Source organism: Puntigrus tetrazona, chromosome 4, assembly GCF_018831695.1.
Source record: "Puntigrus tetrazona isolate hp1 chromosome 4, ASM1883169v1, whole genome shotgun sequence".
In the NCBI taxonomy this organism is placed as follows: domain Eukaryota; kingdom Metazoa; phylum Chordata; class Actinopteri; order Cypriniformes; family Cyprinidae; genus Puntigrus; species Puntigrus tetrazona.
The window spans coordinates 18,048,963-18,067,508 of NC_056702.1; the positions used below are offsets into that span (position 1 = coordinate 18,048,963).

The 18,546-nt window shown below is 42.2% G+C and overlaps 1 protein-coding gene across 2 annotated transcripts; it reads right to left on the reverse strand.

The window, feature by feature from the left end:
* Positions 1-10,362: 10,362 nt before the first annotated feature.
* Positions 10,363-18,203, reverse strand: tbx3a (T-box transcription factor 3a). 2 transcript variants are annotated; one of them, XM_043237255.1, is made up of 7 exons: positions 16,430-18,203; positions 15,527-15,800; positions 15,089-15,235; positions 14,147-14,223; positions 13,822-13,979; positions 12,874-13,472; positions 10,363-11,959 (listed from the first exon to the last, which is right to left on the reverse strand). In XM_043237255.1, exons 1-7 carry the CDS (start codon positions 16,819-16,821, stop codon positions 11,558-11,560), a joined length of 2,049 nt encoding a protein of 682 aa, XP_043093190.1. In that variant the 5' UTR covers positions 16,822-18,203; the 3' UTR covers positions 10,363-11,557. The 2 variants fall into 2 exon arrangements, with proteins under 2 accessions (XP_043093190.1, XP_043093191.1); XM_043237256.1 differs by having other exon boundaries at positions 15,533-15,800; positions 16,430-18,200.
* Positions 18,204-18,546: the final 343 nt, after the last annotated feature.

Below are 18,546 nucleotides of genomic sequence, written 5' to 3' on the forward strand. Positions count from 1 at the left end.
GCAGTCTCAGTACTATGGTACGGTCTAAAACCTGATTGGAAATCCTCACAGACACCATTTTTTCTAAAAAGGAATACAGTTGTGAGGATACTACCTTTTCTAGTATCTTTGACAGAAAAGGAGATTAGAGATTGGTCTGTAATTTACTAAGTCTTTGGGATCAAGGTTTTGGGAACATATCCTAATGACAATGATGAATTAATAATGTTCAAAATAGGATCTATGACTTCTGGAAGCAGATCTTTTAATAGTTTAGATGGAATAGGGTCTAACATACATGTTGCTGGTTTAGATGATTTAACAAGTTTGTACAAGTCTTCTTCTCCTATAATAGAGAAAGAGTGTAATTGTTCCTCAGGAGATCTAAAGCTCACTATCTGATGTGAAACTGTAGTTGACGGCTGCTTAGTTACAGCTTTATCTCTGATGGTATCAATCTTAGAAGTAAAGAAATTCATGAACTCATTGCAGCTATACTCTTGGGGCATATTAGCACCTGTTGACACTTTATTTTTTGTTAATTTAGTCACTGTACTGAATAAATACCGGGGGTTGTGTTTGTTTTCTTCTAAAAGGGATGAAAAATAATCAGATCTTGCTATTTTTAATGCTTTTCTGTATGACAGCATACTCTCCCGCCAGGCAATACGAAATACTTCTAATTTGGTTTTTCTCCACCTGCGCTCCATTTTCCGGGCTGCTCTCTTTAGGGTGCGTGTGTTGTCATTATACCATGGAGTCAGATTGTTTTCTTTTATCTTTTTTAAGTGCAAAGGAGCAACTGTATCTAAAGTGCTAGAAAAAAGAGAGTGCATAGTTTCTGTTACATCATCAAGTTTTTGCATCGTATTGGATGAGCTAAGGAATTGAGATAAGTCAGGAAGGTTATTTAGAAAGCTTTCTTTTGTGGTGGAAGTGATGGTTCTACTATACTTGTAATAAGGTGCAGAGTTTACAGGTTTAACTATACAGAGTTCACACAAGACTAGATAGTGATCTGAAATATCTTCAACCATTTTAACATCCATTCCATGTGACAGTATTAGATCTAGAGTATGATTTTGACAATGAGTAGGTCCAGAGACGTGTTGTCTAACCCCAATGGAGTTTAAAATGTCTAAGAAAGCTGATCCTAATGAGTCTTTTTCATTATCAACATGGATATTAAAATCGCCAACAATTAAGACTTTATCTGCGGCCAGTACTAACTCAGTTAGAAAATCAGCAAATTCTTTGATGAAATCTGTGCTGTGTCCAACTTCAAATGAGTTATACTTAAAGCCTGCCCCTGAGAAGTACTGAGAATATTGTTATAAATTGTAGCAACACCTCCCCCTTTACCTTTTAAACGTGGCTCATTTTAAGAAATAATTTTGGAAAGTAGATTCATTTAGATCCAATCATCTGGTTTTAGCCAGGTTTCTGTCAAACAAAGCAAATCTAGCTTCTGATCTTTGATCAAATCATATATATAAAGTGCTTTTGTGTGAAAAGTATCTAATATTCAGCGAGCCAGTTTTATCGTTTGCTTATTTGAATTATAGGTAGTTTTAATGTTCGTGGGTGTGTTGAACAGGACCCTAAACACTTCTTATACAGCAGTCTGTAAAGTCTTGCTAGGTTTTCATGGTGTATGAAGTTCTCATCCGAGACAACAGGAGACTTCTTTAAGGGACTTCTTAAGTCAATCAATCAATCAATCATTTTTATTTATATAGCGCTTTTAACAACACAGGTTGCATCAAAGCACTGTACAGTATAATGACAGGGATATATAGTGACGAGAGTGACCAATTTCTTATTAAATGCAGAGATGGTCTCTGTAGTCAATTCAACGATAGTCACTAGAAGTTAAGTGTCCCCAACCAAGCAAGCCAGAGGCGACAGCGGCAAGGAAACAAAACCCCATGCATATAGAATGGATTGGGAGAAATCAGTTGGGGTCAGTTCTCCTCTGACCGGACGCCCAGCACTTAACCTCCAGTTCAATTTTAAACGCAGCTGTGTCAGATAGTGTAAATGACTTAATCATCTGGTGATCTGTCGACGGGCGTATCTAGGTTTTCTGGTCTCTGATGAACATAATCTCTGGGTGCTGATCCACCATCTAGTCTGGATACAAACTGTGAAAACAGATTGAGAAAGAAACAGGACTAATATTAGCGTAGATGCCATTCTTTTTCACGATGTCACAAGTACATAGAGTATTTTATGAGGTGTTCCGGTTCCAGCAAATCTAAGTAATGCAGCCTTCCTTTAACGGATTTGAATAATAAAAGGTGTGTTGGTGTGTTATGTGTAGGCTAAGTTAAAAGATGTGTCTTTAATCTAGATTTAAACTGGCAGAGTGTGTCTCTTTCCCGAACAGAGTTAGGAGATTGTTCCAGAGTTTAGGTGCTTAGAAAATGATCTGCCGTAGTTGATTTTGATATTCTAGGTATTATCAAATGGCCAGAGTTTTGAGAACGCAGGGACGTGCAGGACTATAATGTGATAAGAGCTTCAAGTTAGGAGCTAAACCATTCAGGGCTTTATAGGTAATTAATAGGATTTTAAAATCTATTCGATGTTTGATAGGAGTGCAGTGTTGACAGAACTGGGCTAATGTGATCATACTTCCTAGTTCTAGTAAGGACTCTGGCTGCTATACAGTTTTGGACTAGCTGAAGTTTGTTTATTAAGCGTGCAGAACAACCATCCAATAAAGATTGAATAATCAACAGGTCATAAACGATGAATTAATATTTCTTCTAGAGGTTAAAGCATAGGTCTTCTATATTTTTAAGATGGAAAAACGCAAGTCATGTACTGAATAAATAATTGAATACAAAGTTTTACTGCACCGTTTTATTTTCTTGAACCCATTCTACCCCAGAAATGTGTGTCTTGTCTATGTTTGTCTATTAATATCATTTAGTGGCTTTATTTCATAACTTTCATAAGTAGAGCTCAGTTGTCTAGAATCTCAAGATTCAGCACATTTTCCAAAGTCTCTTCTGATGTGTATTTAGTTCATTTACTTAATTCTATATTTATTTATTTTGTTGGTCACATGTATAATGATCCGTGTGTAACTATTATCCTGAGTTATTAATCACAACTTCTCCATGAATCTTAAAACAACTACAACTATTCTAAAATTAGCTGATTTAGCTGTCTCTGATTAGCTGTAGTTGAACTGTAATATATTCTACAAAATAATATGAATAAAGCCCCGTGTCTGAGCTAATGCATTCATAGTTTTGAGTCATTTCTCCAGCATGGATCTGCTTCTTTACATATACAGTACAGACCACCTCTTGAAGCTCATCAAGAGAAAGCCAAGAGTGTGCAAAGCAGTAATCAAAGCAAAAGAACCTAGAATATGACATATATTTTCAGTTGTTTCACACTTTTTTGTTATGTATACAATTCCACATGTGTTAATTCATAGTTTTGATGCCTTCAGTGTTAATCTACATTTTTCATAGTCATGAAAATAAAGAAAACTCTTTGAATGAGAACTTATGGTCTGTACTGTATATATATATATATTTATATAACTATATATCAGGATAATGCACTTGGCAGTATTTAACTATAAGATTACGTATAAGTTATTGATTTACTGATTAAATGTTTTTTTCTTTTTCTGTAACAGTTACAAACACGCTCATAGTATAGTAGTCTTCTTCAGAATAAACCTTTAAACAAATCTAGAAGAGGGTGAATGTCTCCATCTTGTGGAGAGACACACTTTCTTTCTTCCAGCAGCAGTCGCTCAGACTCCAGCAGCTCTGGCAATAGTTTGAAATAAAAGAATAAAAAAGACCCCTAAAATAAAGGTGCTTTAAAGGTGATTCCACAGAAGAACCATCTCTTTCTTACCTTCTTATGATCTGAAGAATATAGTCTTTCACCACAAAGAAGATTCTGTGAAATAGAAAGTTTCTTCAGATGTTAAATGTTCTGGAACCATGTAGAGAAAGCGTCTTGTAGTTTGATAGTAAGCATGCAGTAACCTTCACCGTAAACAGAACGGAAAGCCAAAGCATCACAGACGGTGTTATAATTCAGTGATTTAGCGCCGTTTAAAAGAGATGAAGAGAAAACTACTCCTAATACTCATAACCTTATCAATCAATCAATCAATCAATCATTTTTATTTATATAGTGCTTTTATCAACACAGGTTGCATCAAAGCACTGTACAGTATAAAGTAGAAGAATACAATGACAGGGATGTATAATGAAGAGAGTGAACAGTTTCTTATTAAATGCAGAGACGGACTCTGGAATCAATTCAACATTAAATCACTAGAAGTTAAGTGTCCCCAACAAAGAAGACAGAGGAACCAGAACCCCATCCATACAGAATGGAGAAAAAAAAACCTTGGGAGAAACCAGACTCCTCTGACCGGACGCCCAGACTCAGTTGGGGTCAATTCTCCTGTGTCAGATAGTGTAAATGACTTAGCACTTAACTTCCTGTGTGTGTGATTTGTGTGTGTGTGTGCGTGTGTGTGTGTGTGTGTGTGTGTGTGTGTGCGTGTGTGTGTGTGTGTGTGTGTGAGAGAGTGTGTGTGTGTGTGTGTGTGTGTGTGTGTGTGTGTGAGAGTGAGTGTGTGTGTGTGTGTGTGTGTGTGTGTGTGTGTGTGTGTGTGTGAGAGACTGTGTGTGTGTGTGTGTGTGTGTGTGTGTGTGTGTGTGTGAGAGAGTGAGTGTGTGTGTGTGTGTGTGTGTGTGTGTGTGTGTGCGTGTGTGTGTGTGTGTGTGTGTGTGTGTGTGTGTGTGTGTGTGTGTGTGTGTGTGTGTGTGTGTGTGTGTGTGTGTGTGTGTGTGAGTGTGTGTGTGTGTGTGTGTGTGTGTGTGTGTGTGTGTGTGTGTGTGTGTGTGTGTGTGTGTGTGTGTGTGTGTGTGTGTGTGTGTGTGTGTGTGTGTGTGTGTGTGAGTGTGTGTGTGTGTGTGTGTGTGTGTGTGTGTGTGTGTGTGTGTGTGTGTGTGAGAGTGAGTGTGTGTGTGTGTGTGTGTGTGTGTGTGCATCAGGATCTGGTGATCATTCCACAGAGCTCATCTAGGTGTTCTGGTCTCTGATGAACATAATCTCTGTGTGCTGATCCACCATCTAGTCTGGATACAAACTGTGAAAACAGATTGAGAAAGAGACAGGACTAATATTAGCGTAGATGCCATTCTTTTTACGATGTCACAAGTACATCGTATTTTATGAGGAGTGTTCCCGGTTCCAGCAAATCTAAGTAATGCAGCCTAAAAATCCTTTAACGGATTTGAATAATAAAAGGTGTGTTGGTGTGTTATGTGTAGGCTAAGTTAAAAAGATGTGTCTTTAATCTAGATTTAAACTGGCAGAGTGTGTCTGCTTCCCGAACAGAGTTAGGGAGATTGTTCCAGAGTTTAGGTGCTAGATAGGAAAAGGATCTGCCGCCCGCAGTTGATTTTGATATTCTAGGTATTATCAAATGGCCAGAGTTTTGAGAACGCAGCGGACGTGCAGGACTATAATGTGATAAGAGCTCGCTCAAGTATTGAGGAGCTAAACCATTCAGGGCTTTATAGGTAATTAATAGGATTTTAAAATCTATCTGATGTTTGATAGGAGCCAGTGCAGTGTTGAAAGAACTGGGCTAATGTGATCATACTTCCTAGTTCTAGTAAGGACTCTGGCTGCTGTGTTTTGGACTAGCTGAAGTTTGTTTATTAAGCGTGCAGAACAACCACCCAATAAAGCATTGCAATAATCTAACCTTGAGGTCATAAACGCATGAATTAATATTTCTGCATTAGAGGTTGAAAGCATAGGTCGTAATTTAGATATATTTTTAAGATGGAAAACGCAGTTTTACAGATGCTAGAAACATGATTTTCAAAGGAAAGATTGCGGTCAAACAGCACACCTAGGTTCCTAACTGATGATGAAGAATTAACAGAGCAGCCATCAAGTGATAGGCTGTGTTCTAGATTATTATATGTGGGGTTTTTAGGTCCAATTATTAGCACCTCTGTTTTTTCAGAATTTAACATTAAGAAGTTACTCATCATCCAGCTTTTTATATCGACTATGCATTCTGTTAGATTCTCAGTTTGGTGTGTATCAGAAATCTAGAGCTGAGTATCATCAGCATAGCAGTGAAAGCTAACACCATGACTCCTGATAATATCTCCCAGAGGTAACATGTATATTATACATATATATATATATATATATATATATATATATATATATATATATATATATATATATATTATATTCAGTCTTGCTGTTCACATTCAGTCCTCATTAATTCAAATATTCACAATAGTGTGTGTGTGTGTGTGTGTGTGTGTGTGTGTGTGTGTACAGAAGGGGGCGCTGCCTGACCACGAGTCTCTGACCGCTCACTCTGACTCAAAGCAGGTCCGGTGTCTTTAAGAGCAGGATGTTCAGGTTTCTGAAATGAAAACAAACACATCTTCTAGTTCGGTGTGATTCATGAATTCAAAAATAGGGGCGATGCATTTTGTATGTTTTTGTTTTCAATCGTTATTCTATACACTATTATACATGATATTCATTTATTATTTAGGTTCGAGTGTCAATAACTGATCAATTAAACAAGAATCAATCAATAAAACGGCAAATATTAATAACCTCTGCATTTTAGTTTTGGGGATCTTTGAGGAAAGGTGTTGATCCTCTTCAGACGGTGTCTAGTGTATAATTCTATTTGAATGAATTCAATCTCGGTGTGATTGATTAGAGACACGTCAGGACTCCAGAACCCAGAAAACCAGGTTCATAGAACCACTTTCACTTTCTATAATCATATATTGTGCATTTCTACGCTCTTTGTGTATAATACACTCGTAGAAGACCCAGAAACCATCTGTACACGAGTCATGTGATCACCAACCAATCAGGACGCAGCATGAGTCCAAGAAACGTTCTGGACTTGTTTTTGTGAGTTTGTGCTGTTTCTGAGGAGCTCAAGTGTTGAGTGTGACCCTGCTGGCTTATTAAATATGATTATTTTTAATGGTATGTAAGTGAATAGAGAGAAACCGTTCTGCTCCGTATCCTGAGGCATGGTTCCATATAAATCCCTGTTTTTGATTTCCTGTTTAGCCATTATTTTCACTCTATTCCAGACCACCCACACGACACAGATGTGATGGAAAGCATAAGCCTCACCTTCATCTGCTTGGTGTGGATCAGCGGAGCATGTTCTCCCAAACCCGCTCAAACACAGCCCACGAGCACTGAGATATCTCCACAGACATAGAACCGGCAGGAGCTTGTTTCTGTAAAGAGTCCAGGAAACAGTAGGATATGAGTCTGGACTCACTGACCGGTCCCTGGACGGGTTCTGGTCGTGCACACCTCTTCAGAGAAACAAAATAAATGAATAAAGATGTTTCGGTTAGGGAGCATTTCATGCATCATGCACTGAAAGAAAACATGAATTGAACTGACTAACTTTTTTTGTGGTTGCAATTCATTTATTTTAGCTAAAATGATTTAAGTTTATTTAAATGTAGATCAATTAAATTTGAGTGCTTTGAAACCACTTACCTTAAAAAACATTGTATCATAATAATCATAAATATTTTCAGAAACATCTTGTGTTTTTTGTACACTCTGTATTTTGTAGTTTTTTAAAGATAAGTGGCTGCAAATCATTTATTTGAGCTACAGTTAAACAGAACAAAAAAGTTAGACGTAGATCAAATATACGGACCTCAACCACTCGCCTTAAAACAAGCCTTTCTTTCAGAGCAGATATAGATGAGTATAAATATGAGGATCGTAGAAGTAACGTGTCTGGGTAGAAATCAGACGAAGGAGTTAACAGCGGCAGGTTTCTCTCGTCTGATCTCACGCCAGGCCGCTTCTCTCCGAGTGTGTGACGCTGAACGCTTGAACACATGAAAGAGCAGACAGCTTCAGCGGGCCGGAGTGTAGCCGGGAGCAGGGGTGGAGGTGAGCGCTCGCATGCTTCATAGATACGTGTGTGTTCTCCGTGATGAGCGACATGCAGATGAGTCATCTTTTGAGTGCAAAGTGTGTGTTTGTGTGACACACATCTGGGTGTGGAACCAACGTCAACATCGTTATCATTAGAGCCTGTCCTTTACTGGGTGTCCTTCCTTTCTTCTGTCAAAATATAAGAAGATGTTCCCAGGAATCTCTGTTTGTCAGTGAGCACCAAACTAGGACTTTAACAGCTAAGAAGAATTATATAAGGTGTAACACAACAAGTCTTCGTTTTGAGTGTGTGTGAGTGTGTGTGTGTGTGTGTGTGTGTGTGTGTGTGTGTGTGTGTGTGTGTGTGTGTGTGTGTGTGTGTGTGTGTGTGTGTGTGTGTGTGTGTGTGTGTGTGTGTGTGTGTGTGTGTGTGTGTGTGTGTGTGTGTGTGTGTGTCTGTGTGTCTGTGTGTCTGTGTCTGTGTGTGTGTGTGTGTGTGTGTGTGTGTGTGTGTGTGTGTGTGTGAGTGTGTGTGTGTGTGAGTGTGTGTCTGTGTGTGTCTGTGTGTGTGTGTGTGTCTGTCTGTGTGTGTGTGTGTGTCTGTGTGTGTGTGTGTGTGTCTGTGTGTGTGTGTGTGTGTGTGTGTGTGTCTGTGTGTGTGTGTGTGTGTGTCTGTGTGTGTGTGTGTGTGTGTGTGTGTGTGTGTGTGAGTGTGTGTGTGTGTGTGTGTGTGTGTGTGTGTGTGTGTGTGTGTGTGTGTGTGTGTGTGTGTGTGTGTGTGTGTGTGTGTGTGTGTGTGTGTGTGTGTGTGTGTGTGTGTGTGTGTGTGTGTTGTGTGTGTTATGTGTGTGTGTGTGTCTGTGTGTGTCTGTGTGTGTCTGTCGTCAGCTACTGAAGATATGTATATGTTTATGTATTATATTTCACTCCTTGGTTCTGATGTTCTCCAGAGGAGGGCGCTTTAATATCACAGATCCGACTCGAAGGTGCTCCTCATTAATAATGTTCTAGATCCTTGTTTTCAGGCTGTGTTCATATAACTACTAGTCATTTAAACAGATCAAGTGTCGAATATTTTAATTGTGAGCTTTAAAAAAAAACACAATAGGAATGATTTTGTGATCAAACTATAATAGTTTATATCTGAACGCAAGAAAGAATTATTTCGGTGGAAACTATTATTGCTGGGAAACAATCAAATAAAAACCATTAGAGAATTATTTAATAGTCAAGTCTATATTTCTCTGAAAACACAGGATAATCATTTAGTTTATCCGTGTATTTTATTCTCGCTTGATTTTTAATGGTATGTTTTTGTCTTTTTCCAAACTATTATTTGCATTATTACGTAATTGATTATTCATAAACAAAACTTTAGGATCTTTCGCCTGTAGAGGCATCTAGGGGTGCTTTTCTGTGTTTATTTCTGCTCCAAACAACATTTCATTCTCCCGAGACGTCTTCTGCGCTCCAAGAAAAAAAGATTGTTCTCATCTTGCGTGAACTCTCTCTTTTAGACTTTCTCTGCTTTCCGTTCCAGTGACTTCAGAACGATCTGTCTTAGCTTTTCTGGGATGTTTTTTTTAGGTTTGTGTATCTCAAACACGGGAAGCTTGTCAGATGTCATCGATAGGCTCCTTATATCGTGAACCGCGCCGTGATCTTTACCGCGCCGGGATCGCGCCGGAACGCTCGGGAACGCTCGGGAACGCCGGGGGGCGCGCGCCCGGCTCGTCCGCGGCAGACTGTAATAAACAGGGCTCTGATAACGAAGGCGCCAGGTGAGCAATAGAAGCAGCGATTGCGATAGTTTACGTGCTGTTTATCGCCGTTCTTCAGCGCCGAAGCCGTTACTTATTAACCGGACTTTATACAAATAAAGATAGATTCCTGATAAGCGAGACTCTGGAGAAAACCACTCAGTTATTTTACATTCTTCCAGGTTCACCTCGGTCCACGTAAACACTGAAGCTTTCTCTCAGCCTCACGTACACATCCTCTCAGGATCCTTCTTTATTCTTCAGAAAGTCTCCTCACTTCTGAGAGAAGCGCTTAGTTTTCTTCATTCGATCACGTTTCAGAGAAATAAAGGCCAAAACGTGTTTTGTTTTTCATCAGATCGTAATAAATGAATCAACACGTTGAGAAAATATTTATTTCCTTTTTGCTTTTTTTTTTTTTGCACTTTTCATTATTATTATTATTATTTATGTATATTATTTTAATTGTTGGCAGTTCAAGCTCACAAGAAGTTGATTGGGACGCGCGCGCGCGCACACACACACACACACACACACACACACACACACACACACACACACACACGCACACACGCACACACACACACACACACACACACACACACACACGCTTTTTCAGTCGCCGTGAAATAAGTGTGATTACTTTCAAGCCACGGATGCATTGTGTTATCGTTTTTAATTAGTTTGAACCAAAGCACTTAAACACACAACAGTTGATGAAAACGATGGCACATGATTGTTGTCTGCTAGAGAAACTAGATCAGTTACAGACGCGGAGGAGACGCGAGGAACAAGGAAAGGCTCACAAACTATTTCACACACGTCAAGAATAAATTAAGTGAAGCTCCCTCAAACAAACAAACAAACAAATAAACAAACAAACAACCTCGGTTGTATTTACAAGCAATATTCATATGAAATAATTACATAAATATGTTATATATATATATATATCGTTATTTACATTAGTATTTATTCTAACCATATGATCCTTCCCGGTTCATCTCCAAGCTGTGTTTTATAAGTATCTTTTAGTACCGCGTCTGTTCATCGACTAATCAGTGGTCTGTGTCTTTCCTCATTTCTCATATTCATAAATATAAATAGAAAAAACCCCAGAGATGTGGGCAGCTGACGAATTAAACCCGAACCGTGGTGTGGATGATGTGAAAAACACAAAATACATGAGAAAAAAAAAAAAAGAGTATCTTCATTTTAGAGATAGAAATAACACGAGAGAGCTTTAATATTGAAGGTTTATCTTTCTTTCTTTCTTTTCTTTTTATGCCACACCATAAGAACGTCGACAACCATATATATATATATATATATATATATATATATATATATATATATATATATATATATATATATATATATATATATATATATATATAAAGAAAGTGTTTTCTCCGTCACATTGCAAACATCTGCAGTTTAGATTGTACTGTTGGTGAATCTTAGAGTCTACAGAAGAAAGCATTAACTTAAAAGAAGAAACAGAAGCAGTCTGGATCAAGTCTAATCTTCGACATGCAGTGCTCCTCCGGACACCAACTCAATCATTTATACGTTTTCAAATAAAGCAAGAACCGATTCGGAGCGCGTTTTAAATTAAATGACTGTCACCTGAAGAAGAACAAAAAGAGCAGCAGCAGCTTTATTCACATCATCGCCGAACTCTTCAATACTTCTCTGGTATTCATAGTAGGGGGGAAAAAAATCACTGTTTTAATTTAACAAAAGAACAACATACATCTACGCGCTGATTTTTTTTTTTTGTTTGTTTGTTTTTTACCAAAGTGCATTTCGAGTCTGATCGTTCCTCCGGTCGGGTCCGTGCTGTAAACCGGGGTCTACGGAGACACGCTGCGCGCCCGGTCCGGCTTGGACTCGAGGCCGCTGACCAGGCGCTGGATGCTCTGTAACTCGCTGCTGGAGTCCTTCTCGGAGCACGGTTTAGGAGACAGCGACACCGAACCGGACGAGCGGCCGGTCATCTCGGAGTCCATAGCCGCCGAGGCGTCTCCCTTCAGATCCACGGCGCCGCTCGTCATGGACGGGACGGCCGTCGTGAGCAAAGTGCTGTCGGGGACGCTCGGTAAAGAGTAAGGGCTGTACCGTAACCGGGGCCGCACCGCGTTCAGAAACGGATGGCGGTGAACCGATGAGGAGGCGGCGGATGAAGCGGCTGCGGCGGCGGCCATGTACGTGTACGGGTACGGGAAGAGCCCTCCGAACGGGGACATGGCCAGACCCTACGGAGACAGAGAGATGAACTAAATCAAGCACGTGAAGTGACTTCGTGAAACAAAGCCTCCATGAAGCCGAATAATACACGCGTCCTTAATAACTTATTACATAATAGTCGTTAAAAGAAAACCTGAACGCGCGCCTTTTTCGAGCAAATCCTCATTTTTCGTTCCCTTGTACTTCATTTATATTTACACCTCTTCCATTGACACACACACACACACACGCACGCACGCACGCACACACACACACACACACACACACACACAGGCGTGTTTTTTAACTCAGAAAGAAGTCTTGGCTGTATGTTCTGTAGACTATATACTCTCTCGTTTTTGTCTTATTTAAATCACGAAGCGAGCTGTTTAGGTGGATTCGTTGCAAACTTCAATTTGACTTTAAAAAGAAATATGAATAATTGATATGCTACTATTTTTGGTTACTTTTCTGCTATGTAGGGACGCGCGCGCACACACACACACACACACACACACACACACACACACACACAGATATTCAAAAGCCTGTAAGTGCGGTTTGAAATGTTCCTTCTGTGTTTCGTAGATTCATTAAGTTCCCATTAATGGCAACGAACAGGTTCTTGTCGAAAACACAGGAGTCTGAGATCAATTCATTTTAGAAGAAATCTTCGCGCGGCACGGACAGGCTTCAGCGCACATATAAAAACAGCTTTTCGAATCTGCACACATCCGTCAAGAGCAGCTTTATTGCTAATCTCCAGTTGTTCTATATTTGCCGACAATTTATGGACTGCGCGACAAAGACCATTAAACGCCGCAAGACGCGCCACACCTCGTTTTTTTTCCAAAGTCTCAAACGCGGCCACGAAGGCCCTAAAACAAGCCGCAGGGCAGGAGCGAAGCATCCCTGAGACGCTGCTCATCACGAGCCGTCTTACCTGAGACGCCAGGACGTGCTGCTGAAGGTGGAAGGGCAGCGGAGCTCCCGTCAGGCTTTGCGAGGGCGACGGCATGCTGCTCGCGTCCATCGAGCTGACCCCTCCGGAGGAAACGGCCGCCAGGATCGGGCCCATCCCCGCGGCCATGTTCGAGAAAGCGCCTCCCATGTTGAACTGACCGGGGTGCAGGAGGAACGGATGGGCGCCACCCAAGTGATTGAAAAACTGCTGGCCGGCCAGACCCGGCGGAAATCCGAAATTGTGCAAGTGGTTTTGATTTAAGTGCGCAGCGCCGTCTGTTTGCACAGTCAAAGGCATGTAGTTTTCTTTGCTCCCTGTCCGGCTGTCGTCGGGTTTGCTCTGATCCGGGCTCTTGAGCTCCTCTCCGGAGCGGGTGGTGCTGGAGATCAGGGTGATGGGACTCTGTCTGGGGTCCCGGCTCTTTTCAGTTCTCCTCTCCCCGAACAGGCTTTTGCTTAAAGTCGCGTCGTGCTCCTTGGAGTCCTCGGTCGTGGTGGAGATTTTGCTCGAGTCGGGCCCCTCTTTCACGTTTCCGTCTTTGTCTTCGTCTTCGCTATCTTCATCGCTGTCGCAAAAATCTGCCAAAGACCGACCAATCAATCAATCGATCAATCAATCAAGTGGATCTAACTGAAAGTGTCTGTTTCTAAACGCTACGTGCACGTCGCTCTAAACGAGTAAAAGCACAGTCGGGGTTAATGAAGAATGCACGTGAAAAGAAATCTGGGGATTTTGCAGAAACAGATTTGAATGTGTTTTAATTCGCTGCTCTCCAAAGAGCGCTAAAATATTTGCAAATAATATCCAGGCGATTTGTTTGTATTTTGATCTGGAATTAAATAGCGTGTTCGTCACACACACACACACACACACACACACACACACACACACACACACACACACACACACACACACACACTGTCGTACCTTTTAAGTTATTCTGTCCCACGGTTGAGACCGCAGGAGACGAAGCCTGTCGAAAGCATTTGAAGGACGCTTGTTCTCCAGAAGAATCATCTGACGTTCCGTTTTCTTTTTTCTGCTGCTCTTCATAAGAACGCATGGACTGCAGAGCCAGCTGTTTTCTGCGGGAATTAAACGTCGAATCGATGTTAACCTAAACCACCTTTTCATTGCATTGGAGTCAAAGAAGTTCTTGACTTTTGACTTCTTTACGATTAAACTCGCAGCGTTCTGAACCCGAGAACGTCAAGGAATGCTGTTCTAGCTACAGGGTGAAGAAGTTCAGTACCTTTTCTCTCGTCTCCCATTTCCAGTGTCACGGAATCCTTTCGCAAAGGGATTGTGATCGATTTTCAGCTGAGTTATCTGAAATATAATAACACGGAAACGATATAACACGACTTAAGAGAACTTCACGTTGTTCATGTGTGTGTGTGTGTGTGTGTGTGTGTGTGTGTGTGTGTGTGTGTGTGTGTGCGCGCGTCCCACTGAAACCCGTTCAGAACACACTAGAGCTGAGGGACTCGCTGCTATCACGACGGGATTTGATCGTTTAAAGGTCTGGCCTATATACTTGTTCTGAATTAAAGCACCCGTATTACGCCTGCAGTGACTTGTCTCAGTTTCTGGTATTTGTAGGAAACACGGGGGCATTTCCAGCTCATAAATATTGAGGACCTTTTTATATCTGCAGCCTCCCGCCCGACACCTCACACACATCCAGCGCGAGAACAATACTTCCCTGCAGTCTTAAGGGTTACGTTACATTTCTAATAAACGAACACACACACACCATTTTTGAATCTCTTTTTCTCTTCTTCAGTCCCTCCCACTATGGCTAGTCCTCCCTTCCTTCCTCCCTCCCTCTCCTCATTCTTTCACACACACACACACACACACACACACACACACACACACACACACACACACACACACGCGCGCTCGCGCACGCACGCACATATTTCCATAAACAATGTGTCGAAGATCTGATTTTTTGGACTCGTATAAATAAAACACAAGCAGTGTGTGTGAGAGTGTGAGAGTTAGTTTTGTGTGTGACCAGGCTCTGAGGTGAAGGCCCCGCAGGGACACAGATAATAAATAGATCGAGAAACGCAGCGCGTAGTAACGTTCTCGACCAAAGTGCCGCTCTTCTTCTTCTCCGAGGTCGCGGTGCATGCTCTTAAATACTCATCTACGGCAGATGAAGAGGCACGGTGTCTCGACCGACCTTGTCGTTCTGGTAGGCAGTGACAGCGATGAAGTCCGTCTCCGGGAACACGTAGGTCCTGAACGTGCTGTACGGGAGCTTCAGGATGTCGTTGGCTCTCACGATGTGAAATCTGGGCTGGTATTTGTGCATGGAGTTCAGTATCGTCTGAAATATAAATACGATAGATTTTAATAAACGGTATTTTTAGTGTTTAATAAAATACATTTTAAAGAGTAAAAACCGTGCACATCGGGCACACTTACTGCATGCTTTTTGCCCTGTTTTTTATTATTTGTGTGCACGTCGTTAAAATTGAATTCTAATCATAACTCAATGCAAGCTTCTTGGAGTCTTAAAGCGTTTTGTAACGAAAAATACATATAAACGCACGCAAATGCGATTTATTATAATACTAATAATAAGAAGGAGAATAATAAAAGTTTATACAAATCTTACACTTACAAATCCGTGCTTGTCAGAGATGTTATTTGTCAGTTTAAGTTTGTGAAAATTGACGACTTTAGACATCCACTGCTCGCCGGTGGCCGGACTGTCGGGGTGAATGTACATCCGTTTGGGCATTTCAGGGTCAGCCTTTCCCGCCACCATCCAGCGAGAGTTATGAAACTTATACCTGCAGTCATCAGCAGCAACGATATCCATCAACAGAATATATTTGGCCTTTTTATCCAAACCCGTGCATCTGACTTTAAACGGAGGGAACATTCTCCTGCGGAGAAGAGAAAGTTCGATTAGTTTTTATAAAGAGCCCGATTCTTCACTTCTACTGAATTGAGTTTTCTAGAGAAACATTAAAGACCTGAGCGATTTAGCAGTGAGATGAAAGGCTAGGCCCAGTCGGCCCTAACTTGAGAAACACCCCGAATCTGCAAGAATCTGAAACCTAAACTCTTTCACGTTACGACTCAACTAAAATATACGAATCAAACGTGACTGAACGCAACTTTAGAAACAGCTTCGGAGTAGAAAGAATCGTTCGCTCGTCTGGATTTATTTGCGTATATTTATACACTTTTTATTAGAGATATTTGCGTGCACTAAAATAAAACTACAACTCATCTGTTTTTTAAAACAAAGATGCGCTTTGATTCAAACATTTATAGGCCTCGTTCGACTTGGGTTGCTCTAAAAAAAAAAAAAAAAAAAAGCCCACACACGCCCAGACAAAAATAGAACGAACAATAAAAAGCAATCGGACTGTCCAGATATCTCTCTCCTCTCGAGAAATCTGTGAGTCACTCAGATCAATAAATCGTTTGATAGCGGCTATAATCTCTGACTGCGTTTCATTTAATTAAATCCGAAGCGCGGCTCATTTATCGAATAACTCCGCTTTACCTTCCAGATTTGGTGATGACCATCTCTGTGCCGCGCTTGTGGAAAAGCTCCCAGAGTTCCTTGGCTTCGAGGTGAACTTTCGGGTCGTCTTCGACCTCCTCCTCGGGCTCCAGGGTCTTCAGGGGCCGGAGGTGCGCGGCGGCGGCTTGGTGTCCCAGAGAGGAGAAGTGAAGGCCGGTCTCCGCGGCGCCCATTAGCTGCTCCATGATCGGTTTGCCCAGCGCCCCGGGCAGAGACAGCGAGCCGTTCGGCGGCAGAGCCAGGGCCGGGAAGAAGGGCGGCTGGTGACCCAGCATTGCGCTCATGGCAAATTCCGGACCCCGGTGAGGTAAAAACGGGTGATATGCCATACTGGATCCTTGAAGAACTGGATCTCTCATCGGGAAGCTCATGCAGGTCCAGCCAGCAGACGCGGTGTTCCTTAAATCGACGTGCGATCGGCTGAAAGTCCTCCACCGAGTCCGGCGTCCCCGCGACGCGTGAGTCTCTTTAATTGCGTCTTTAGCTGGATTCCAGCAAAGTGTCTAAAAGAGAAAGTGAGAAGCGGCCATCCATGAATCGCCGCGGCTCGTCTTTTGGCAAAATCAAAATAAAAGAAACGACCGAGTCACTGCGCGTCAGCTCGCGGCGCGCGTCCGGGTCCTTGGGGTGTCTGCGAAACAGACATTCCGCTGATAATGAGATCGTCCCGAGTCCTGCCAAAGAGATGTGTTGAAATATTTCGCTGCGTCGGAATAATTCCTCTGTCTTTACTTGTCGGAGGTATACACCTTCACACGCTCGCACGCACACTTTCTCTCCCGCACACACATTTCAGCGCGAGGGTCCAGCACGGAGATATTCCCAGCGCTTCTGAACTCCATAGGCTTCTGCGGCGCGGATGTGTTGCGTGTTTTGAGCAGCAGCCCGCTGTTGATTGGCTCTTTGACGCTTTCGGACCAATTGTGTCGCTCCGTAGGCGTGGTTTTAACAGGTCGGGTGGAGGGGAAAGACTTCAGACTTATAAAAAGGTGTCGGAGAAGTCGCTCGCTGCCGCCAAGCAGCGCTGGATCGCTCGCTGTCGTGTGAATATGCCAACATCATTAGGACACGCATCTGTCGGTCTGCGGGACCCGGAGAGGCTGAGCTTCCTCGTCTCCTGCACGCAGCGTCACTGTCGGCCTCTTTTCGCGCACGGTACACCGGAGTGCGTTACCTGAAGTTCAGAAAGCATTGGTGGTGTTGGTTAGGAGACGCGCGGGAGCTCGCAGGAAGGAAAGCGTGTCGTAGTGAAGCGTGCAGCTTTCGTTCTATTATTTCAAAGCTTGGGGTTCAGATGGACGGCGCACGTTTAACCGTAAAGTGCCGCGCGCGTCGAGACTGAATTAAAATGTGCAGCAGCTTAAACATTGAATATCTTTATAAACCCTTTTTGTACACACACTCCCCCTCCATCTCGAGATTCGATTCAATTACACAACTACTTCCCTGATGTGACTGTCACTGTACCGCTCGGGAACTAAATCAGTGGCACGTGCGTCTCGTTGTAAACACGAACGCGTCCTCGGCGGGAAAACAAATAAATCAGCGTTTCTTAAGAAGGACTCAATTATCAGCGTCTTGCTCAATGTTCTCTTTCGACACGCCGCAGACAGGTCTCAGGTGATAAGTGCAGCTCACTGATCTGTCCTGTTTGAGTCTGAGCCGAAGAACCCTGGAGAAACACCGTAAACAACAGAGGGTCTAAACACCGACTCGGTTATCTAGTGAGCAGAGCACGGAACCGGTTTAACATTTATCAGCCTCCATCGAGGGGTCACTGCTGGGCTCCTCTTCTGCGGCGACCAGGCAGAGACTGTGTGTGGATATTAAACGAAAAGCTGGGAGATCATTAGGTCTTTGGTCGCTTTCCGTGTTTTAGTTTTGCGCGGTGAATGAAAATAAGCCTGGCGCTCTGTTTCTTATTTATAGTAATCGGTATGATTAGGATTTTGAAATACTGTATGTGTGTGACCCATGCGTTTAATCATGCTCCTCGTATTTATTTACTAAAGAAATGTTAATGTGTTCAAAACCTGACAACAGTCTCCATAAACTCTGCTGCAGCATCGATGCTCTGTTTTTGCCCGAAGGTTCGT

Excerpts from the sequence above, each read along its gene's own strand:
- tbx3a (XM_043237255.1), bottom strand. The coding sequence starts at position 16,821 with ATGAGCTTCCCGATGAGAGATCCAGTTCTTCAAGGATCCAGTATGGCA. Across the intron at positions 13,980-14,146 it reads AATGGGAGACGAGAGAAAAG|AAAACAGCTGGCTCTGCAGT; the intron begins GTACTGAACTTC and ends TAATTCCCGCAG. Across the intron at positions 11,960-12,873 it reads AGCACGTCCTGGCGTCTCAG|GGTCTGGCCATGTCCCCGTT; the intron begins GTAAGACGGCTC and ends CTGTCTCCGTAG.